We start from the raw sequence: 25,104 nt of genomic DNA on the forward strand, positions 1-25,104 counted from the left end.
TGGTTAGCAACTAAGTCTGTCTTGTTCACTGCTACACCTCAGCCCCTAACCACCCAGGCCACGGCAGACAGTCAACAATGTCTGCTGAGCGAAAGACAGCCAGCAATTACAGTAGAGGACAGAGCATAAGCTAATTAAAAAGCATTAGGAAAGAAAGAGGCAACAGGAACACAGACCAGTCTTTCTGTAAGTTTAACAGCAAAGATACATAAAACCAGAATTCAAAGGAAAAGTAGGCTTAGGGGAAATGTTTATGTTTACCCTAAAACAGAAAAAAAAAGAGTTTGTATTCAAGCCCGTCGCTGAAAAAGAGAATTACAATATGGATACACAGAAAAGAGAAAGACTAAGCATTTCAGAAGAGAGAGGCAGTTTAGCCAGAAGTGAGCAGGGTGAGCACCGGGCAGGAGGCCTGGCTGAGACAGAAGACGCGCTGTGGGGTGGAGCGGTCGGCAAGCCGTTCCCAGAGGGATCACAGGAGACCACCACGGCCTTGAAGAGAAATTTGATTTATGTTCCGTAGCCAATCCATCCTGATATTTTTGTTACCATTTCAGAGGGAAAAAAATTTAAGGAGTAACAAGAAGGTTATTAAAAGGAAGAAGTGGCAAGATTCATTGTAATTCGGTATAAAATGTGGTAGGACATTGCTGTCATGTTAAACTTGACTCCCTGCCTTCTCCTGGCACTACACACAATGCAGTGTGAAAACCTTCCACTTGAAGCTAATGAATCCTGACATGCGGCTTTTCTACCCAGTGAGTAACTGGAGCTGAGGCTGACCACGCACATCACTCTGGATCAGGCAGGACACGCAGGGCTGATGTAAACGATGTCTATTCTTCATGGCTCATTTGAAGGGAAAAGAAACGAATATTATAAAAGGAAAAGCCACTATGTAGTGGTTTAACAGAGAACTAGAAAGTAAAAGATCTTTTATATATACTCTGTCCACTCTTCAGCAAAAGACACACACTTGAACAGAAAATTAGCACGATGAAGACCATTACACACCAGTCCTTGCCGAAATAGTGTCATCTTCAGCTCCAGAAGAACACACTAAAATGATTTTCTATGATGAATTATAAGATTCTGTTTTGAACTTAGTATGTTCTGATATCTCCATTTTTTCCTGACAACCCATTATTGCCTTATCACTGTGTTTTCAAAGAGATTATAAAGTACATTTTAAAGTTATCTAATTCTTCTCTGGGAGGCCGAGGCGGCGGATCGTTTGAGCTCAGGAGTTTGAGATCAGCCTGAGCAAGTGCGAGACCCCATCTCTACTAAAAATAGAAAGAAATTATACGCACAGCTAAAAATATATATAGAAAAATTAGCCGGGCATGGTGGCGCATGCCTGTAGTCCCAGCTACTCGGGAGGCTGAGGCAGGAGGATTGCCTGAGCCCAGGAGTCTGAGGTTGCTGTGAGCTAGGCTGACGCCACGGCACTCCAGCCCGGGCAACAGAGTAAGACTCTGTCTCAAAAGAAAATAAAAATAAAGTTACCTAATTCTTTATAATGTCCTGTAGCATTTCAATTTGCTTAAATATACAAATTTAACTATTTTGCAAGAAAAATCAAAATGACTTCAAACTGTCACATTTGCTAAGTATTTCACATGTGACAATATCAGTATTCTTTGCCTACTTTGCTCAATTACAATGAGCTCTCTCAGAATTCACATTTTGCAAATAGTCAAGTCTGATCTATTTTTCCTGCTTTCATTACAGGGGATGGTGACCTGGCTTTTAAATGGCCTGAAAGTTAAGCTGAAGCATAAGAGCAACATGGTTATTTTTAGAGCTCTACAGGCATAAAAATACAGCACTGAACTGTGACCTACAGCTATGCACAGCAAAGCATCACATCATGCGACAATCTTCACTTTAGCTAGGAGCGCATCTGTGGTGCTTCAGACAACTGTTCCTCATTTCATTACCAAAGACAAGTCAGGATGCATTAGGACCAGCATCCACAGCCGCTGGCATCTTTTTCAAGTAAACTAAGCTATATTCAAAAGGTAGACCATCACATAATTTGCAAAGATTAAATCGTAAGTTATTTTTGTCATTTCTTCTAGCTTACTTACAACAAGGTGAATTAATGAGCATTCTCTCCAAAGGAAGACATCACAACCTCATTCCTAACATAGAAAGTTATTTATTTCAAGTAGAGTTTCAATGGGCAAATAAGGAGGCTCATTCCTTCAACTGAGGACAGAGCCAGGAGAACGAGATGAGCCCTAGTGAAACACGGCTTCTTCACCAGGTCAAGTAAACTCTTTCGAGACACCACGTCAGATTCATCCACTTAACAGGTAAGCTTTAAACCTTTTCTATACAAAACGTAAAGCAGAAGTGTGTCTGTAGATAGCACTTTCCCATACATTAATATTTAAAGCCTTCCAAGAACTTTTACTAGCAAGCATTCATGTTGTTTTCACAAATTGTTCAGTCTGTAGATTATCTCTGACTTTGTACATTTAATTTCTGCTTAGCTACATAAAAATATTTTCAAAGCTTGATTTTTGCCACTGACCTAGTCAGAAATGAAAAGATTTTAATCCACGTTTTAATCTTTTTTTTTGCTTTGTTATAATTACCATGTTCTAATCTTATTCTGACCTGCATATTTAACCAGTGAAAAATTCATGCACTTTTCTAGCAAATTTATTGTAAAGAAACAAATATTTTCTCATCAGAACCATAATATTTTATGCAAATAAACAAGTGAGAAAATATTTCCATAGGCTAAAAATGCCGCTTTTTGGCTGGATGAAATGGCCAAAAAACGATTCCTACAAACCCACACACTGTCCTGGCTCAGATGTGGTGACCAAGACTCTACTTCGGGAATTAAAATGGCACCTAAAAGAACGAGAGAGATTAATACAAGAGATTGAAAATGAACAAAAAGTGAAAAAAACAGGTGTGGATTACAACTGGCTCAGAAACTACCAGAACCCCCATACAACTATCCCAGTGACTGAACAAAGACAACTCGAAGTTCTCTGCTCACAAGTTCAACTTTGCCAAACTGGAACGATTCTCAGCAGGTAAAAAATACTATGTTGTCTTGTTATGGTATTTGCTACTGCTAAGTCTAAGTTCTTCATATAATTAGACTGGAAATTGTTTTCTATCATGTCAATTCTTTCATCATATGTATCAAATACCCAGCTACCAAAATACCTCAGGATAGTCTGAATAAAAGTATCTGTTGAAATCTTACTGGTAGGAAATTTTTTTTTAATTACATGCAAAACTTCTTTACTAGAAGAATAATTTTAAAGCAATATGCAGATTACTCAAAAGGTGGGTGAGTAATGTACCAGTACTTTAAGATAAGATATACAAGTACTTTGGAGATAAACGGATACAACAAAAGAAATTTTCTGAACTAAATGTTACCACATTCCCTCTAGATTTCGAGAAGTTTTGGCAGAAAATGATGTATTGCCGTGGGAAATAGTCTACATCTTCAAGCAAGTTCTGAAAGACTTCCTAAGCAGTGCTGACCAGGGGAGTGAGCAAGAGAACGCCGGGGCTGCACAGAGCGCAGGCTGTCCTGCTCACTCTGCGATCCCAGGTGAAAGCTCCAGGGGTCCTGACAAAGATGAAATACCCACTATTTCAAGTTACGTAGACAAAAATACAAAGAACAGGCTCCCAGCATTGTCACACAAAATATGGAACCTACCATATCATTATCCATCAAGTTAAGTTACTTATAAACAGAGGGGTTTTTATGACCATCTTAGAATCAGAACTGTTAATATTAAGAGTAAGAAAAAGTGATGTGACTTCAAGTTTCTCTTTGTTACAAGGTCAGAATTTAAAATTCCTGTGGATGTAATCTATGTTTTAAACAGTATTCTTTTTAACCATTCTAAACATGTAATGTTTTCATTGAACAGTATGCTTTTAACTAAAATGTTTCCTAAATATTTTGCAAAAAATGTTTGAAGTATTTTTTTATACCTCAAACACATCTCACAGGAACTAAGGCAATATTATTTAGTATGAAGTTTAACAAATTCTGTATGAAACTCAGACATTAACCTCGACTTTCATTCTGAAAGGAAGCTATGTACAGAATAAAATAAACGATTAATGTGAACGTTAATCTTCACAATATAACACTGAAATGAAGCCGACATCCCATTACGCCACCATTATTTTCAGCAGGGGATGGGAAAAGGGTCAGTGAGGGAGGAAACAAGGTGCTGTTTAGAAACTAAGCACTGCTTTATCCCAATACTCAGGTTTTTTACTAATCACAACTCTTTTAATCTCAACATTAAGGAAAAGTATAATAAAACATAGCTCTATATTGTATCAGTAAAAATAAATGGACTGATTGAACAACATTAGTAGCTGCTACTCTCCAAGAAAAATATTCAATGCTGGTGAATAATTTAAACCTATATTATACTCACGTAAAATAGCAAAATATTTAATACATAAAATTCAACATTTCATAACTTCATTAAAACTAGGAAGTTATGCATAAGTCAGATTTTTTAATATAAGGTGCTAGAATCTTTACTAAAGGTAAATCCAAGAAATCTTATGTCTATAACTTTAAATTTGGAGATTAGTTTTCTTTCATCTAAAAAGAAAAATATATATATCAAGATTAGAACTAAGAATACACTTTAAAAAACCTTCTAACTCTATTCTCCCTGCATTCTTGGCCAACTTCTATATCGTTTTCAATTGATCTCAATTTGGTCTTAAATCCCAACCACGTAATAAACGGTGTCCACTTAACCAGGATTTAATAAGACAACTAAATGGAAACAGACTCCTAAGGAGATCTAAAATGAAGACATCTCTCACTCCTGTTCCCTTTTTGTTCAGTTGTTGTTGTTGTTTTTTTCCCCTAAGGCAGCCCTCTGGGTACCTTTTTTGTTCAGTTTTCATGATATACTACATTTGGCTTCTGCAATCACTGTAAGACTTCTCAGAGTGGAAACTATTTGTGGGAGAGATTAATGCCCCAAAAACTACACAATTGTTTATGGTGCAATAACTATAGAAAGTAGCAAACATGAGTTGTGAGAAAATATTATTACCTTAATGGTGAGAACAAAATTTTCATTTTAAACAGAACCTGCAGTTTGTCTGTGAAGCCCAGTACTAGAACCTGGTAATTTCACCATACATATCAGGAAATATACGCCAAGAGGCCCAAAACGGGTTATTCTCTCTTCAAGGCACCTCAAACAGCAACTGAACAAAGCCACGCTACTTTCCAGAAAGGGCCATCCTCCACACACAGGCAAAAAGAAGAAAGTTGTTTTAAATAAATCCCTTCAAGAGTTTGCAGTGACTGAATAAACCATGGACAGTTATGCCATTCCACCAGCTCAGGGTAAAACGAACCCCATGCCATGCCAAGTCACCCACATGCAGTTATAGTTAATTTTATAACCTGGCTTTGAAAGGGAATGGAAAATTGTGGAGAATTGTGAGTTTCCATCTCTCACTTTGTTCCTGGCAGTAACCTAATAACTATATTTCCTATGAGAGCATTGGTATATGTAATTTAAAACTATAGTTGTTTCTACAACATCTCCAAATCAAATATAGAAATTTTAACACAAATAACTTCCTGAATATTAACAGATCTACATTTTTATCATATATGGGGCCATTCATAATACCTAAAGTGGGCAAAGGAATCACGGTCAAAGATGGGGAGAGGACTACTGGGAATGCTTCAGGAGTGCTTTATCAAGAAAAAACAGTTTTAGTACAGTATAGCTAAAACTTTTGGCTAGAACAGTAAGAATAAATGAATCCATGTAAAAGCATTCTGCATAGTGCCTGACACATAACAGGCTCTCAAAAGTTAGCATTACTGAGCTGGATGAGGTGGCGCCTGCCTGTAGTTCCAGCTTCTCAGGAGGCTGAGGCAGGAGGATCGCTTGAGCACAGTAGTTCAAGGCTGCAGTGGGCTATGATTATGCCACTGCACTCCAGCCTGGGCAACAGAGACCTCATCTCTAAAAAACAAACAAAACAATAAATAACAAACAAACCAAAGTCATAGAGGTTTGTTTTCTAAAAGGATAAATAAAATTCAAGAAAGGAACCAGCTAGGACCAACACACACACACACACACACACACAGTGAAAGCACAACTCTTCAGACACTTCATTGACTAGTACTCTGTATCTCAGTAAACAACAGCATCACCTATCCACTCAAGTCTACAAGCCCAGAAATCTCAGAATTGTTCCGGTCCCCTTGGGATGGGGGAGGGGCCCAAAACACGATCACAACAAGTGCAAAGATAATTGGCAGAACTGGTCTTCAGTTATCACAAGCAAGACTTGGAAAAGAGGGGGGAAAAAGTTGAAACAGACTTAAGAGTGGGAAAGAAGGCGGGGGAGGAGGACTTCTTTAGCTGTGGAGGGCACAGAAAACTTCTCTAAGGAACAGACATTTGAATAGGGCCCCGAATGATGAGAGGAGCCTGTCTCAGGAAGAGATGAGGCGAGGGAAGCCCTCCCTACGGAAGAGAATGCACAAGCTGCATGGTGAGAGTGAGTTTGGTATCTTCAGGACAAAGAAAGGCCAATGTGGCCAGAGTGCAACAAAAGAGAGTAGCAGATTAGGTGCCAGACGGACAGCTCATTAAGCCACAACACAGTCTAAATTTTATTCTAACAGCAGTCTAGGACACAGAAAGTCGCACATGCGCTCAAAGAATGTTACGTGTGAATGTTTACTCAAGAATTTTTCATTCAACAAATATTAACTAGCATCTGTCTCATGCCAGGCATTCTTTTCGGTGCTACAACAGATTACTGGGGGGCAAGGACGAGAAGCCAAGAGACCAAAAATAAAAGGCTTATGTAATAATCCAGGCAAGAAACCAATGGTGATTTGGTCTAGAGTGGCAAAAGCGTCAACAGCGAGAAGTGCTCTCATTCTGGAACTATTTCATGGTACAGTTGCCAGGATTCTCATTTTTGATGGTTTGCTTGTGTACCTACAAACACATTCACACACACACCCTTAGAGAAATCAGCTATTGCCAGAGGAGTAAGGCAGAGTTTATGATTCAGTCAAGGCAGAAGTGGATGAGGAAGCGACTCTCATCATGTCTAGAATAAGGACCTGGCATATTGCAAGCATTCAATAATTGGAACCTCCTAAGGCAGTTCATTCAAACAAACTCCTACTAGTGTTAGGTGCCGTGCCGAGAGGTAGAGATTGAGTGACAATCTGTACCCGAGATAAACTTTTAGGTGGGGAAAATACATAAGATAATTCCCATAAAAGCACTAGGAGACACACGCAGGGTCCTGAGCAGGCAGTGTCTATTCAAGTGGCCTCACTCACCTGGTTCTTCTGAGAGAACCTGGCTGCTCATTCTCAATCTGCTGTGCTCATTCCATCTTGTCCCCTCTAGACATTCAAGCACCCAGGCTTGAGCACTTGGGCCCCTTCTCTCTCTACACCCACCTACTCAGATCTGGTACCTACAGTCTGAGTGGTCTCATCTCTTTGCCTCAAAGCCTTAAACTCCCCAGCATCTAGCTCTGCCCGACTTCTTTCCTCAATTCCAGACTACCTACATTCACCACTGGCTAACAGGCATTTCTAAGTCAACACATTCAAAATCAAATTCCTGGGATTCTCCCACAAACCAGTTCCTCCTGCAGTCTCCCCTCCTCGGGTGACGGCAGCACCTTCCAGCTGCTCGGCCAGAACTGTGGTGTTACCATGACTGCTTCCCACTCCTACCCTGTATCTGCTCCAGCTACAAAGTCCTTGCCTCTACCTTAAGAATATATCCCAAATTCCATCACTGCTTTCTACCCACCCTCCACCTTCCTGGTCAAGCTACCATCCTATCTCTTGCTTGGATGATGTATTAGAGTGTTCCACAGAAACAGAACCAACAGACGCGCTTAGAGAGATTTATTTTAAAGAACTAGCTAATGCTATTACAGAGGTGCAGACCCAAAATCTGCAGGGTAGGCCAGCAGGCTGAAGATCCAGGGAAGAGGTGCAGTCCAGGCCCAAAGACAAAGGCAGTCTGCTGGAAGCATTTCTTCTAGCTCAGGGGAGGTCAGTCTTTGTTGTATTCAGGTCTTAAACTGATTGGATGAGGCCCACCCACATCAAGGAGGGTAATCGGCTTTACTCAAAGTTCACCAATTTAAATATTAATCTCATCTAAAACACCCCTCAGAAATATCCAGAGTAGTGTCTGACCAAATAGCTGGACGCTGTCACCCAGCCAAGCTGACCCATGAATTAACCATCACAGAGGATACCAGACTCTTCCCTGACCTCCCAGTTTCTGCCATCAGCCCCCTTCAATCCATTCAACACAGCAGCGATCCCGTTAGAGCCAGAAGTCGCATCATGTCACAGCTCTGCTTAAAATCCCAAAGCCTCCTCCAGTGGCTCTCTCAGACGAGGCAGCAAAGTCCTCTCCATGATTTAAGAGATGCCTCTTGATCTCCCTGTTACCTCTCACTTCATCTGCCATCTCCGGTTCAATCCCTCTATTCCAGAGACACACAGTATTAACAGATACAGAGGGCTGGGCACAGTGGAACACGCCTGTACTCCTAGCACTCTGGAAGGCCAAGGCAGGAGGATTGCTTGAGCTCAGGAGTTCAAGACCAGCCTGAGCAAGAACAAGACCCTGTCTCTACTAAAAATACAAAAATCAGCCAGGCATGGTGGCACGCACCTGTAGTCCCAGCTACTCGGGAGGCTGAGGCAGGAGGATCGCTTCAGCCCAGGAGTTTGAGGTTGCTGTGAGCTAGGCTGACGCCACGGCACTCTAGCCTGGGCGACAGAGTGAGACTCTGTCTCAAAACAGAAAAAAAAAAAAAAATAGATACAGAGATGCTCCAATACTTTATCAATGGGAAAATTACCTAATAAACTAAATCTGTTAAACAGACCAAAAGGTCTTTAAAAAACGTGGACTTTGTGTGTGAACAGAAACCAGGAATCCTCAGAGAATAACAGAGGCATACACCAAATCTACGCAAGGCCTAAACACTGAAAAGCAACGAGGCCTAAAGAAAAAAGGAATATGCTCTGGGGTCAAACACACCCTTCCCACAATATAACATATATGCACTGGGACAAGGCAAATTGCTTAACTTCTCTGAAACTCCCTGTCAGGACTGAGACTGCTCATGGTGCCTGTGTCACTTGGCACACTGCCTGACGCAGCAGGCATTCGGCTTCAGTAAGACATACCAAGAGGGAAAACTGAAATAAAACAAAAGGGAATGGTCTGAAAGTAATCACCAGATGCTGGAAATGTGACAGCTTTCTTCAGTGAAGCCGTCTCCAGGACAGAGAACACTTTAAGGTGCTGAAGAGCCAAAGACACAAAAGAAAGAATTAAGCGAGAACGTCATTAGCCAGGACTTGACGTGCACTGTGGAGACAGAGTTAAGTCCACCACAGAAATGACAAAGGCACCCTGGGCAGAAGGGCAAGGGGAGTGATGTGAGGCTCCCAGCCGCTGCCCAAGGACCACAGCTGCAATCCAGAGGAAAGCTGGCACCGACAACTCCGAAAAACGCTCAAAATGGCAGAACACGGCCACTAAGATTTTCCTTTTCATACACCAAGGCAAAGAAAAGGAATGTGAGAACAAGAAAGCATAATCCACAATGAGCACAAAAGAATAAAATTCCATACCATGTGGACACGGAGAAACGAGGAAATCCATAAAATCACTGCAAGTATAATTTACAAAACTACTCACCCACTTCACCAGCACCTCCCCACCGGCGCCTGGCAAGGCTTTTGTCAGGGAGAAACTCATGCTGGGACCTCACAGGGGCCCGCACCCACTCACACAACTCTTACCTATGACATAGACTGGTATTTTCTATTTCTTCTCTTTTTTTTAATGCTGGTGGTCACTACTCATTAAGCTGATTTAACAATGCTCTACTAGACTGGACTCCAGGGATGGAATGCAAACCAATCTTTCCCGTTAGCCCTACCAAACCCATTGCCCTGTGCGATACCCTGTGTTTACAAAAGCCTGCCTTCCCCAACGGCAAATGCTTTCTTGCTGGTGTCAAAACCTCATTCAAAACTGTCCTTTGCTGGAAAGACATCATTTAACAAGTACTTGATCATCCACTGTACGCCAGGTTCGTGGGTCAGCTCGGCCTGCACCTGAATCCCAGCTCTCCCACTGTCAGACAGTTCCGCCACAACAAACTACTGCAAATTCAGCAGCGTAAAACACATAAATTTACTACCTCACAAGTTCAGGTGGACTCACCTGGGTCCTCTGCGCAGGGTCTAAGGCCAAAAGCAAGTTGGCCACAATCAGTTCCCTGCAATTGTAGAACTGGGGCACCCATTTCCTTACCAGCTGTTAGCCAGCATCCAGTCTTTGCTCCTCACTGCCCACATTCCTTTCCATGTGCCCCCTTCTAGCAACACATTTCAAATAGCTAACTCTAGTCTAAGAAAGTTTTCTGCTCTTAAGGGCTCATGTGATTAGATTGGGCCCACTCTGGTAATCTAGGTACCTATTTTAAGATCTGTAACCTTAACTACATTTGCAAAATCCCTTTTGCCATGTAACACTGCACATTAACAGGTTCTAGTGGACACCTTGGGGGGGGGTCATTCTGCCTATCACAATTTGCTACAGGAACTTGGGTAAGTCACTTTACTGCCCCAAGCCTATTTCTAAATAATGCCATCAACCTCAAAGTGTTGTTGTGCTGATTAAATAACATAGCTACATTTAGTTGAGTCCCTACTACATGCTAGAAACTCTGGCACTGGATCTACATGTGTGTAGAGCCCTAGAAGTCACCTGCAGAGGGAGGTGATCTAAGCTAGCACTATTCACAGGCCAACGTTGTTTGCCTGCCTCTCACTAGTTAAGTACTAGAGTTAAAATGTTTATGGCAATTTCACAAAGTAATTTTATATATGTCAAATCTAGTAATTCAAAAAAGGGGCTTATATTTTGTCTTTTTTCATTTTATTGCTCTGAAAATTCATTTTTATTGATTTTACAAAAGTCTCAGTCCATGAAAGATTGGAAATTTTTAAAACTGGTCCTTGGTAGCTACAATGACATTTAAATCTATACTTTTAGTTTCTGACAAGTTCAATAATAATTTACTTCCAATATCACAATGAGTTATTTAAAAGCAATGCTTTCTGTTACATTAAGTCTAAGAAGTAGCAGAGTATGAAACAGGGGAGTGGCCTATAGGATCACTTACCAGAGTAATCCAAGGAAATAAAGTGTGCAAAACTATAAACAAAACAGCCACTCTAAAGGTGCACAAGGAGTCTCTTTGTCCCCTTTATACCTCCGAGAAACAAAACAAATTTACCAAAGATCCCAAGGTTGCACTTGAAAGGACAATACAAAGGCCTGAAGAAACCCTGGAAAACCTGACCCATAGGCTGGGCCCATCCATCAAATCAGATGTGACCAACAAACAAGAGTAACTTAAATTTTTTTAAAAAACCACCCTCTGAGGTGTACAGGGTGTTGAACTTGGGAGTTAGGCGGGAGTGGTGGAGATACTCCAAGCTAGGGGTACTTCCCACACTGGCCTGCCTTAAAGAGGGAGCAGGTGTTTCTACTCACCAAATCTAGGTCTTCTAAAAACAGAGGGTACCCTTTTGCCTTTTTACTTCCACCAAAATCACGTGAACAGAATGGCTGACAGCAGCTGCTTAAGTCAAACAATAGAGAAAGGAGGAGAGTTCATGAACCTGAACAACGATCTGGCATTCATTCACACTCCTTGGTATTTACCCCAATGAGTGGAAAACTTATGTCCACACAAAAACTGGCACACAAGTTTATTCATAACTGTCAAAACTTGGAAGCAACCAAGTTGTCCTTCAGGTGAATGGATAAATTGTGGTACATCCACACAGTGAAATATTGATCAGTGCTAAAAAGAAACAAGCTAACTTATCTTCTGACATGGAGGAACCCTGGATGCATGTTACTAAGTGAAAGCAGCGAATCTGAGAAGGCTACCATACAGTATGATTCCAAAGAGACGACAGTATTGAAAAGGCAAAATTATGGAGACACTAATATTAATAAAAAGACCAGTGGACATCTTGGGGGCGGGTTCCAAGTTTGGGGGGGAGAACGAATAAGTGGAGCACAAAGGATACTGAGGGCGGTGCAACTCATGTGTCTGACACTGTAACATAACGGCAGACACACGTCACCATACGTTGGTCCCACCCCATGGAAACGCAACACCCAGAGTGAACCCCTAACGTAAACTGGGCACCGCGGGTAACCATAACGCACCATAGCGGTTCATCTACCGTAGCGAAGGCACCAAACTTACGCAGGTGTTAACAGTGGAAACTGTGGAAGGGAAGCGGGTACATGGAAACTCTAACTCTGCTCAATTTTTCTGGAAACCTAACACTGCTTCAAAAAATAGAGTCCATCGATAAAAAAATTTAAAAACTGAACAAAATTCCAGCTCAGCTTCCAATAGGGAACCGCGGGACAAACACCCGAAAGGCTCGCGCGCCAGGTCTCGGGTCGGGCCGGCGGGACCCGCTTCCCTGGGGGCAGCTGAGGAGCGCACGGCTCGAGGCGAGTCCGGGCAGGCCCAGCCCTCGAGGCCGGCGCCCCGCTCGGCCGCCCCTGCCGCCCGTGTCCTCCTACCTCCCGAACGCCGCTGCCGGCCGCGCCGGGACCGGGACTGCGGGGCTGGAGCCCGGGGCCGCGTCCTTGCGCGGCGCCTCCTCCCGGGCCGCCTCGGCCGGGAAGGCGGGCGGCGAGCCCAGCAGCTCCACATTCGTCACGGTCTTGCCGATGGTGAACCAGTCGTTGATCTGGTCGACGGTGAGCTTGCGAAGCATGCTGGAAGCCCGGCGGCCGCGCCGCCTCAACCGCCCGGCGCCGCGGCGGGAACAGGCGACCTCCGGACGCCCGCGCAGCCCCGCCCCGCCCCGCTCGAGGCCGTCCAATCAGAGCGCGCCGCGCGCCCGGGGGCGGCTCCCCCCGCACGTGCGACACACGCCGCGGTCTCGCGCCCTCGACCCCGCCCCGCCGCGCGAGGCCTGCCGGGAGCTACCGGCTCACAGCCCCGCCGCGCGAGGGCTGCCGGGAGCGACCGCCTCTCCGCATGGCCGCGCGAGAGCTGCAACGAGACGCTGCCGCCCAGCCGCACCGCGCTTGGGCCGGGCCGCCACTTTCTGTGGCCGGCAGGAAAGCGTCAGCCACCGTGGCTGTCCTGGAAGTCCGTTTGATACGAGTCCCTCCCGTCGCTCCCTGCTCTCGCCGTCTGAGCGTTACTGCGTGTGGGGTTTGCGCACTTCAGGCCGGCCTGCTGTGTGCCTGGCCCGGTGCGGGGCCTCGGGGTGGCCGTGGAAGGCAAACCGAGAAGGGCTCTGTGCTTGCACCGGAGAGGCACACGGCTGCTGAGCCAGGATCACGCACCTCATTTGGGAGGAGAAGGGCAAGGAGAAGGTCAGGGAAGTCTTCCCTTGAAGGTTAGCCAGGAATAAGCCGGGCCCATGTGACAGGGGAAGGTAGTCCATGATGAGGGCCTGAGGGTAGGCAGCCCGAATGGCTGAGTTGAGGACCTGGACGAAGTTCTTTGGAGCCAGAACGTAACTGAATTCATCTTCCTTTGTAAACCTACATCTCGGATGGCAGTGTCTGACACACAGCTGGACCAAAACAGCTGTGGGCAGGAGGTGCAGATGTGGAAGTCATCAGCAAATGGATGGTGGTTAAAACGCCAAGAGTGCCTAAAATGATCCATGCCAACCTCTAGAAGAGTGAGACCCAGATGCAGTGGCTCACACCTGTAATGCCAGCACTTTGGGAGGCCAAGGTGGGAGGTTTACTTGAGACCAGCCTGGGCAACATAGAGAGACTCCATGTCTACAAGAAATAATGAAAAAAAAATTAGCCAGGTGTGGGTGTGCCTGTAGTCCTACCTACTTCGGAAGCTGAGACAGGAAGATCTCTTGAGCCCAGGAGTTTGACTCTGAATTGAGATATGATGACATCACTGCACTCCAACCTGGGCAACAGAGTAAGACCCTGTCTCCACCACCCCCGCCCCTGGCAAAAAATGAGGGTGGGAAACAGAACTCTAGCAAACATCCTGAAAGGAGTTTATAGCGAAGTTTACAAAGGCAGGCAACAGGGAGTCAGAAGAGAGACATAACTGGCTGCCCTCAGTGCCCAGGGCAGTGTTTGGCATGTGCTTTTCAGGAAAGAGCCATGTGCATGAGTACAGAAAGGTTGTAAAGAGCAACAACGTGAAGCCCAAGCAGTTAAGGACTGAAAAATGTCCAAAAGAGTGGCAAAGAAGAGGTTAGCTTGAGCACAGTGCAGACAGAAGGCAGACCAGGTAGGGCTGAGCTATTGGTGTCTCAAAAAATGAACCCAGCATGATACCAATCCGGGAGTACTGGCTCTAAATCCTTACCCCCCCACTAATATAATGAGCTCTGGGCCTCACAGTCTTTTCCAAAACTATAGCCTCTCAAAAGTGTCCCCAAAGGCTGGGTACAGTGGCTTACCTGTAATCCTAGCACTCTGGGAGGCTGAGGCAGGAGGATCGCTTGAGGTCAGGAGTTCAAGACCAGCCTGAGCAAGAGCAAGAACCCCATCTCTACTAAAAGTAGAAAAAATTAGCTGGGCATGGTGGTGCGTGCCTGTACGCCCAGCTACTTGGGAGGCAAGAGGATCACCTGAGCCCAGGAGTTTGAGGTTGCAGTGAGCTATAATGATGACAACACTGCACTCTAGCCAGGGCAACAGAGGGAGACTCTGTCTCAAAAAACAAACTGTCCCCAACACACTTTTTGGCAGGGGAAAAGAATTTGTTTTTCAATAAATAAGAAAAAAAGTAATCGTAAGCTCATTGAGACTCATAGTATATCACTTAGCATTAATGGAAAATATTGCAAATTCATACTTTATGTGAAGGCTAGGACATAATTCTAAATTTCACAAGATATACTGAAACCACCTGAAGCAACTCCAGAACTCACAGACATTTATTTTTCCTAGTATGTTGCTGTTCCCACATGCTATCATCCTTTGTCAATATCACAGTGAATACATCTTTAAGTGAAAGGTGCCCTTTGTTTCACACAAACGTTTTCTAGGGGGCATTTTCTTGTGTTTTTTTTTTCCCCCTTAGGAAGAATCAGGAGCAATCAGGGTGTCGCAAGTCCTGATTATGCAGAGACGCGTAATTGCGTATGATGCAAACTCCAATCATCATTTGCTAATCTGCCCTCCATAAGGAGGAACTGGTGAAGATTAGCCCATCTGATGATGGGGGGTGCCATTTTCTATCTTCTTTGATCTTTCTGGACTACTATCTAATCCTTTTGAGTTGTGAGTTTTTAACTGCAATCTAAGGACACTGTCTTGATGCTTCTTCAGTTGGGAATGTGTTCCCATTTAATTGCCATTTTCCTGTCTGAACACTAGTTAACATTCTGTGTCATCACAGACTGAATGGCTTTGGGACCCCTTCATTTGATTCAGTAGTTCTTGCTGCTCCTTACTCTGCCCAGCTCATCTTGCATTCCTGTCCACAAAGTCCACAGTTAAAAGGCACAGCTTGACATTGGCAGTTCTTAATAGATGCCTGCCATGAGCATACATGTATGCCAGAGCACATGGGGAGGCCACTGAACCCCTAGTGGGCCTTGGTATTTGGGGGAGGTTTTGCATTTTTGTATTCACCAAGCAGCTTGAGCTGCAGACCAAGGGGAAAGAAACAGCTGAGAGCAATTACAGATGATGTTGGTGCCAGATGTGACGGTGATCTGGCTGCGACATCTGTCAACCCATTGATCTGGCTGGCTAGACAGGTGTCCCCTTCCTCCCTCACCACTCCTTGTGCATCCCTCCCAAACCTCAAGTTTGGTCAAAAAGGACGACCTTCCCCGATAGAGGAGGACCATTCTTTGGTCAAGGGTATATGAGTAGCTGCACTCTCTTGCTAGAACCTCCAAACAAGCTCACAAACGATGTTGGTGGTGTTAAGCAGCACTCTTGAAGGTAGAAGCTGTGCTCAGAGTACCTTCGTGTCTTCTCTGACCCTCCTAGCCACAAAATGCAGCTTTTTACACTTTGAATAAATCTGCTGGGGTGGCCCTTTCCATAAACATTTTGGGTTTTTTAAAAGATGCTTTTTGTAGAATGTTTTGGATTTTAAACTAAGACATTAAAAGTCTGTTGATCTCAAGTCTACTCAAAAGCTCTGTCTAGAATAGCTTGTGATGATGTTCTTCCTTAAGTTTTTCATAAGTGTTTGTTGTTGTCCTCAACAGTTTTCTAAGTCATTATAAGTCTAAAACATTTTAAGACAGTGGTTCTCAAACCTGGTCTTAGTCTCAGGACCACTTTACACTCTTGAAAGCCAGGTGCAGTGGCTTGCACCTATAGTCCAAATGACCTGGGAGACTGAGACAGGATAGATTGAGCCGAAGAGTTCAAGGCCAGCCTGGGCAACATAGCAAGACCCTCAACTCTAAAGAAAAATAACTTTCTAAATAATTGAAGACTAAAGAGCTTTTGTTTATATGGGTTATATCTACTTTATTAGAGATGACAACTAAGAAATGTTTTATTATTAATTCATTTTAAAATAACAGCAATAAACCTATTTGATGTTGAAGAGCTCATTTTCATGAAAAGTCACTCTAGTTTCCAAAAAAGAAATTTGTGTGAGAAGAGTGACACTTTTACATTTTTGAAAATTTCTTAATGTCTGGCTTAATGGAAGACAGCTGGATTCTCAAATCTGTTCCTGTATTCATTCTGTTGTGACATCACAAGACACATAGCTTCTGGAAAACTCCACTGTACACTCATGAGAGAATCCTAGTGAAAAAGACAAATAATATCTTAACATTCTGCTAAAAATAATTTTGACCCTCCAGGGCCCTTGGAAACCTCCAAACCACACTTGGAGAACTGCTACCCTAAGATGGCGAGGTTTTCAGGTTTTGCGTGCAGCTTCATCTGATCCTAGGCTTTCTTCCCTTTGAAGCAGGAGCACGTTCATTGCTCTTCATTCCTTCCTGCATCCATCTTTCCATGTAAGCTCCTTTTCCTTCTGTCTGAACAATGAACGTCAATATTTCTTTTTCTGTAGATCTGCTGGTGATTATTTCCTCATTCTTAGTTTGTCCAAAATTGTCTTTATTTCATCTTCTTTATTTAATGACAATTTCCCTATATATAGAATTCTAGATCGGCAGTTATTTTCTTTGAGATCTTCTCTGTCTTTAGTTTTCTGTGGTTTTATTGTGAGGTCTCAAGGTGTTGATTTATTTTCGTTTATCTGCCTGTTTAGTTTCTATAAGGCTTTTTGAATCTTTGGGGGGTTTTTTCATCACTTTAGGAAAATTCTCATCCAGCCATTAACTCTCCAAATATTTCTGCCACACCTCTCTGTCCTTTTTAAGACTCCATTACCCATTTGATGGACTTTCTTGCTATATCCTTTTATGCTTCTGAATGGTTTCTTCTAAACTATCTTGCAATTCCTTAATTCTTTAACTGTCTAATCTTCCACCAAACCCATCCAGTTTTTATTTGGCCACTTTTAAATCATCTAAGTTGTTTTGTTCTTTACGATTTCTACTTTTCTGCTGAAATTTTCAAATTTTTTATTTCCTTAAAGATAGTAAGCATGCTTATTTTTAAAGACTGTGTCTGTTAGGTCCATGTCCGGAGCCCCTGTGAAGTTTTATATTGTCTGTCGAGAAGAATTAATATGCACAGAATAAACGCATAAAAATATGCAGAGCAAAAAAGTTGACAGTACAAAGGGAAGTGGCAAGACACAGCTCTGAGATGGGAGACTTGCCTTCTGTGCCTTTAACATACAGAGGAAGAGGGTCACTTTCAGGTTGACCAACCCATTCGGTTTGCCTAGACCATGCTAGGTTTCAGCGTTGGAAGTCCCGGATCCCGGAAAACCCATCGGTCCGGGGAGAATCTGGACCGGAAGGCGCCCTATTGTGACACACACACAGACACACGCACCCCCACACCGGGCCTCCCGGGTACCCCCAGTCCCTTCCCGGTGCTCCTCCGCCTTCGGCTCCCAGGCCAGCATTCCTGTCTGCGGCACCAGGGCGGCCGCCGGGGGCGCTGTGGTGCGCAGGCGCAGCCTGGGAGGCGCTCTGGCCTTGTGGCGTCGCTGTTCCTTCCGCCTTCCCGGCAGCCCCCGCGCCGCGCCTGCGCACGCTGTGACCTTTCCGGACGGTGGTTGTGGGTCTGCGCTACGGCCCGAGCCGTTGGTCTGGAGCCGAGGTGAGTGCGGCGACCCGGTCCCGGCTGCGGGGCTCTGGGCAGCCAGGACCGTGGAGGGAGAAGGACGGTGAGCGGCGGGGGCCGCGGGGCTCGTGCCTCCTTGGTCCCCGCTGACCTTGGTTGGGGTCCAACCCTGCCGCCAGCACACGCCTGCCTTCTGCCTGGCCTCCCGCGCCGTAACGGGAGGTGTAGCCTAGGCCTGCCTTACGCTTTTCTCCTGGGCATTAACGCACTTAATGCACCCGTGTTATCGTATTCTTTTGACCAGGAGCGTACAGTGGCCTGGAGAGGTTACGCAGCTAGTTATGAAGCTAGAATCCAGGCCAAGAATTCTCATCCCTAGTGCCTTCTGTCCTTTACATGTCAAGTTTCCTTGCAACACTTGCCCTCCAAGTTATACTGCACATATGACAAGGCCTTGGGAGAGAGCAAAAGGGAACAAAACGGGATCAAATGGTGACGATCAAAATTGTATGGAACTCAGCTTAAATCCCAGTTTGTGGCTTAGCCGGCCAGACATGTCCCATTTCCAGTGTGAGTTTTGGTAGTAGTCTGTTGTTAATGCGCCAAAACCTTGAAGACTTAAAAGAACACAGCCCTCACCCGTTTGACCTTCGAATAGGATGGGCTTCTAAAGGATCGGGTACTGTAAAACTGACACAGCTGGGGAATGTAGCGGGACAGAATGGACTCAGGTGGAAGTAGGGGCCCTCATTTTATTAAATATTGGGAACATGTCACTTTTCCAGCCAAATAGGACAACTCTAGCCAAAAGGAAAGTCAAGGAAAAAGCAGGAGAAGTTAAGTATTTGCAATATACTGTATAGCAGCCCCCTACTTTATTGGGGACCAAAGGTAATTTTGAGTAAAGAGACAATCCCAGGGCGCTGGGCCAGGAGCACATTATCACCATAACTGAAGTTTCTTTGGTCCCTTTTACGGCCTTTGCACCCTCCTGGTTTACTTCACGCTTTTCAAGATCTCATAGAATCCCAGTGGCTTAGTGTTATTGTCAGCATCTGGGCATTTGTAGCAGTTCTTTGTGTTACTGCCGTGATTGTTTAACTGAATTCTTACTTGGCAGTGTTACTGCAGCCAAAGCATTTTTCAAGTAAAACGAGAGGTACCTAGATCTGTCATTCCTGTCAACTATTTGAATAACTGTAGTTTAACGGACTACTTCATATGTTACAAGGCCTCTTGAAATAAAGATGAGGACATCTAATTTTGGGTCTGTGTTAAATTGTAAAACTAACCAAAAGTGTTACTTTGAGACCTGCACATAAAAGCAAACTAAGTTCAGAATTTAATGGCCTTTCCCAATCAAATCAGTAGTTCAGTAATTATTTTTATTGATTAACTAAGTTCTGTCATAATTGGCAGCTCTTATGGAGTGACCTCATCTTATGCCATGTGTTTTTGTATTTAGCAGTAGACGTCAGGACTGAGACATAGGTGGTCAAAGTGTGCCCAAGTGCAGAGATGTGTTTCACAAGGAAGTCACCATGCCCTCACCATGTTCTTTCAGCTTTGAACGCCAACAGTTTTTAACGGGCTGATAATGAGAACATACTAGTGTTTCCATTTAGAAGTTAAAATAGTGGTGTGCGTTTTGGGGCAGAGCATTAGTGGAGGACAGCCTTGGGGAGGGAGAATAGGCTAGATGAACTCCGGGTCATGAGGAATGAGAGGACCAGGAGCCCCCCATGTGCGAGTGGGGCTGGGCCTAGCACACGGGAGGCTCCCTGTTGGGTAGTAAAGGGACAGACAATTGAACTTTAAAAATGAACATCTTTCACCAGTTAAGTTTAGGTGATCATAATTTTTGTTACTGTGTTCACTTTCAGATGCTTCAAAGCATTATTAAAAATGTGTGGGTCCCCATGAAACCCTACTATACCCAAGCTTACCAGGAGATCTGGATGGGAATGGGCTTGATGGGCTTCATTGTTTATAAAATCAGGAGTGCAGGTGAGTTTCTTTATGTTTGATTCATTTGTGGTCATGAAGAAAACATTTTCAAAAAGAATCACATTTCACATTATAAAGGAGTTGTGGTTCTTAACTAGACATGAACATCAGAACCACCTGCGGTACTTTGTGAAAATACAAGGAACACACGTCAGCCACAAAACGCATTTGAGGACAGCTGGAGAAATTTGAACAAGAGTTTGGTATCAGGGAATTGTGAATTTTCTGAAGTGTGACAGTTATATTACAAATACATAGGAGGTGTCCTTCATTTTAAGAGATGAAGGCTGAAATGTTTAGGGGTACAATGTCATGGTATGTGATGTTTTATTGTACCTTTTCAACAATTCTGAATATTTGAAATTTTTTCATAATAAAATTTGGAGGGGAAGATTAACAATTTTGGTTCTCAGGAGAGCAGAGATAAGGCCCAGTCTCATATTACTAAGCCATTGATTAAAAAGGAAAGAAAGAAGAAAACTTTAAACTCCAATGCTAGAATTTAGGATATAGTAGGGAGTAACAAGCCCTGCAAATTCGGAAGCGGTCTTGGTTGTGCATACAACATCTTTGGGAGAAATGTTACCACTTCTTTGCTGAGACTGCTACCATCACTGTCCTGTTTTCTGAAAGTTTCCTGTAATTGCTTTACCTAAGCTATGAAGCCTTCGGCCAAATGTTAATTTTGGTAAAGCATTGTTATGACCAAATTTTTTCTTCCTTTTATTTTAGATAAAAGAAGTAAAGCTTTGAAAGGTAAGATTTTTCCCTCTTAAAATGGTTAGGGAATGAAAAACACCATCATATCTTTTCGGGACAAGGTATATCATTGTTCTGAATTGAAATTGATACATGGTTCAGTAAATAGATATAATGGAAACGCCTCAGAACATGAATTTGCTGTACTTGCTGGAAAAGAGAATTCTCAATTTCTGCTTTTTATAGTCTAAATGTTAAAAACCATTGCTCACCTTCTTGGGTTAAGTAAAACTTGAAAGAAAAATGGATTAATCCGAGATAGTTTATGCTACCAGTAGGGAAGCACAAGTTAACTGTGTGAACATGCTGTCCTGTAAAATTCCCTAATGGCATGTTCTTACTGTGTTTTGAAAGAAAGCACCTTGTACATTTATGCCTTAGAGCTAGACATTTCATCACTTTGTTTCACCAATGACAGTGAAACTTTAGTCATGTGAGTCTTACACACACCCAGGACTGGCTTCCTGAGCTTTGTGAAAGGGATGTTTCCCTGCCCCTCTCACCTTTGCCCCTGCGGGCGAGGTGCTGCATTCGTGCCCACCTGACACAAACCCTTAAACACACTGGGTGTTCTGTATGGAAATAATCGTCCGTGCTTTAGTATTGAAAAATGTCGTTTATACTTTTTGACTTGTTGATACTTAATAAACTACACTCTGTTTGCTCCTTCCTAATTGTATCTATGTCATCCATCTCTCTCAAAAGCTCCCGCACCTGCTCGTGGTCATCACTGACCAGCCTCACTCGGAGCGCACAAGAGGGAACGTCCGTCTGCCTGCAGATCTCAGCACGCTGTGTTAGACGGGAACATGGAACATCCCTGTACACTTGTATAAGTGCCATCTACTTTGGCATGAATAAATGTGTCGTGAGATGTACCACACCTGGGACTGCTTCAGTGTGTCCCCGCTCAGCTCCCTCCTGTGTGCCAGGCTTACTCGAGTAGATCACTTGTAATGCAGGTGAATTTCAGACGAAATCAGAATCTTACTGAGCCGTTCATGGTTAGAAGCCTGAGGAACTGAAGGGTAAATGTCTCAGTTGTCAAAAGAGTTGGTGATCAGGATCTAGAAACTCACGTTCTGCTGCTCAATAAATGTTTGTTAAGCATGATTGTGCTACCTGTGGCCTGAGCCTCTGCTTTCTCATTTGGAAAATGGAGATGTTAATTATGTAAGTTCTTTTTTTTTTTTTTTTTTTTTTTGAGACAGAGTCTTGCTGTGTTGCCCGGCTAGAGTGAGTGCCGTGGCGTCAGCCTAGCTCACAGCAACCTCAAACTCCTGGGCTTAAGCGATCCTACTGCCTCAGCCTCCCGAGTAGCTGGGACTACAGGCATGCGCCACCATGCCCGGCTAATTTTTTCTATATATATTTTAGTTGGCCAGATAATTTCTTTCTATTTTTAGTAGAGACGGGGTCTCGCTCTTACTCAGGCTGGTCTCGAACTCCTGACCTCGAGCCATCCACCCACCTCGGCCTCCCAGAGTGCTAGGATTACAGGTGTGAGCCACCGCTGCCCGGCCTAATTATGTAAGTTCTAACTTAGAGTTGTTATGAGGATCAACAGGAGAAGGGATGGGAAAGCATTTTTTATCCATTTCACTTTTTTCTTTTCCCATGAAACTCGCTTATTGTTGGCTGTGGACTCACGGTGAGGAGCACCCTTTATCCTTTGGGGCGGGTGTACAGGAGGGTGCCTGCCCCTCCTCCAAGGGTGCAGGTGGATCCGTTCAATCTGCTGCGTCCCCCGTCGGCACTCAGGCCTCATCTGCAGCCCGTTCATCTCTACCGCCCACTGAGCATATATATTGTTGTATTTTCCCAAAACTAAACATCCTGCTCACCAGCCCCATTAAGTTTCCCAAATGCTAAGGGAAAGATGCTTCAGAACTCCCTCTCTAAAAAATGATCTTTTTCAAAGCATTATTAAATACTGTCTACTAACAACAGCTTAACATCAGCTTGCAGACTTTAGAACTTCTTAGTGTCTACTTGAGCCAAACATCCATCTCAGTCATCACTACAGTTCCATGAGGTAAATATTAATATACCCCACGACCCCCACGTTTCTCAAATGAGGAAGTTTTCCCACCTCTCTTCTCCGTCATTAGCTTCCACACCTGTCATTGCCTCCCACCTCTGCTGCATATTCACCGTGGTCACGGGATGTATATATGGCACGTAAACGACTAGGTGTCAATACAAAAGAAACCCTGGTCAGAGGCACTTATAGAATCCTAATCTCTAGACAGTGGATCAGTGTTGAGGAAAAGCATTATTTAAACTGTAAAATGCTGTAGGAATAAGGTGGCATTAGAGCGTGTGGCAGGCTAAAAAGCTCTAGGAGAAAATGTTACCAGTGAGCAATCACTTCTGAGGCAAGGTGTACATTGTAAAAAAAAGCCAATGATGTTTCTTCTAGTTAGGCCAATATCAAATGAACACTATGATATTTCGTTCCATCTAAGGCAATTACAAAAATCTCTAGAATTGGGTGCTAAAAAGACTCTAAAGCAGTAAGCAAGCGTAGAGGCAAATCCAGTTTGAAACCTGGTACTTGCGGTTTAGTGGGAGTCCAGCTGTGGAGCAGAAGGGATGGCCCGATCCTGGGTATCCTGTCCTCTTAGGCACAGAGACGCCTGCTTTTCATCCATGTCTGCATTTAGCATGGAGTCCGGCCCAGGGGAGGTGCCTGACAAACAACTGCCACCTGCTGTGAGATCTGTCACACTTCATTTCCTTTTGTAAGATGGAGATGACACCCGCCTTGTCTTGCCTCACCAGCAGCTTCAGGGCCGTTGGACACAGTGGAAAGTTTGCATGAAAGCCTTAGCACCGGTGGAAGTCATTGTTGGATCGTGTGAGATTCAGAGAGTTCAGTTCTGACACAGTAATCACTTTTTTTTTTTAAGAGAGAGGGTCTGACTGTGTCACCCAGGCTGGAGTGCAGTGGTATCATCATAGCTCACTGCAGCCTCAAACTCCTAAGCTCAAGTCATCCTGCCGCCTCAGCCTCCCAAGTAGCTGGGACTACGGGTGTGCACCACCACACCGAGCTGAATTTTTTATTTTTTGTAGAGACAGGGTCTCACTGTGTTGCCCAGGCTGATCTCGCAAGTCATTGGGATTACAGGCGTCAGCCACCATCCCTGGCCACATTTATTTTTTCTGTTACACATTTTGTTCTCTTCTGCCTGTGGAGGATGAATCAGCGCTGTGGTACAGAAAGGCTCAAAATCGTTAATCTGCACCAGCTGTTCTCAAGCTTGAGTGTACCTTGGAATCACCTGGAAAGCTGTTAACACAGAGTGTTGGGCCCCAGCGTTTCTGATTCCATTGGTCTGGGAAGGCACCTGAGAACTTGTACGTCTAACAAGCCCTCAGGACATGCTGATGCCCAGGACAATTGCTGATAATACGAAGGAAGGACAGGCACCCAGCTCTGCCTTGACACCCACCGCAGCCCTTGGGTCCGCTGCATTAAAGCTGCCCCTCGCTGTGGGTGCCGGCAGCCTGCAGCTCTGCGCTACGCATCTTAGTGCATCCAGTCCTCCTAGGACCTAATGAGGCAGCCATGCAGCCCCGCTTTACGGAAGAGGGAACAGAGGCTGGAGGTGGTAATGTGGCAAAGGTGTCACAGCTTGCAAGTGCTGGGGTCAGGACTTGGACTCTGCGGGTCTGAACTCGTCCAGAGAGGGGGAGGCGGACAGGAGGGAGCTGGGCCCTGAAGCAGGTTGGAGGGTTGGCATCTGCCCCAGGAGGGCCTCCCCACAGTGCCGGGCTGTTCTCCCTCCCTCCACTACCTCAGGGTTCCTCCGACTAATATCATCAGAGTGAATAAAAATTCTCTTGTAAAAAATGTTTGTGACCCCACCAGGCATCAGCTGTCCCTACCACATCTTGTGCAGAGCTGGATGAGAGGCCATTAGAATTTTATTTCCTATTCCCAACCCACTTCACATTCCGAATTTCTCAGGGTTTTGGAAACAACCGGGTCATGTACCAAAGGCGGCCTGTAGGTGGAGTCAGAGTTCGCCGCCAGGAGGTT

The 25,104-nt window shown here is 44.3% G+C and overlaps 3 protein-coding genes and 1 non-coding gene across 4 annotated transcripts in view; 2 read left to right on the plus strand and 2 right to left on the minus strand.

The window, feature by feature from the left end:
* The window catches only part of TDRD9 (tudor domain containing 9), a 119,517-nt gene extending 106,631 nt beyond the window's left edge, over nucleotides 1–12,886 (minus strand). The window contains exon 1 of the mRNA XM_045559748.1: nucleotides 12,690–12,886. Coding sequence (XP_045415704.1) covers nucleotides 12,690–12,886 — 197 coding nt within the window. The remainder of the gene's footprint in view (nucleotides 1–12,689) is intronic.
* On the plus strand, nucleotides 1,883–4,123 carry RD3L (RD3 like). Its single transcript, XM_045559734.1, has 3 exons — nucleotides 1,883–2,321; nucleotides 2,754–3,059; nucleotides 3,429–4,123. Exons 2-3 carry the CDS (start codon nucleotides 2,761–2,763, stop codon nucleotides 3,724–3,726), a joined length of 597 nt encoding a protein of 198 aa, XP_045415690.1. The 5' UTR covers nucleotides 1,883–2,321; nucleotides 2,754–2,760; the 3' UTR covers nucleotides 3,727–4,123.
* Nucleotides 12,887–15,194: 2,308 nt separating the features above from the next.
* Nucleotides 15,195–15,327, minus strand: LOC123631285. The gene has a single exon (XR_006733124.1). It is a non-coding gene; the product is annotated as a U8 small nucleolar RNA (small nucleolar RNA).
* A 2,910-nt stretch (nucleotides 15,328–18,237) lies between these two features.
* ATP5MJ (ATP synthase membrane subunit j) lies at nucleotides 18,238–22,169 on the plus strand. Its single transcript, XM_045559762.1, has 4 exons — nucleotides 18,238–18,326; nucleotides 20,174–20,297; nucleotides 21,030–21,053; nucleotides 21,762–22,169. The coding sequence occupies exons 2-4, from the start codon at nucleotides 20,174–20,176 to the stop codon at nucleotides 21,788–21,790; spliced, it is 177 nt and encodes a 58-aa protein (XP_045415718.1). The 5' UTR covers nucleotides 18,238–18,326; the 3' UTR covers nucleotides 21,791–22,169.
* Nucleotides 22,170–25,104: the final 2,935 nt, after the last annotated feature.

The sequence above is a fragment of the Lemur catta genome, chromosome 1 (genome assembly GCF_020740605.2).
Source record: "Lemur catta isolate mLemCat1 chromosome 1, mLemCat1.pri, whole genome shotgun sequence".
Taxonomy (NCBI): Eukaryota; Metazoa; Chordata; class Mammalia; order Primates; family Lemuridae; genus Lemur; species Lemur catta.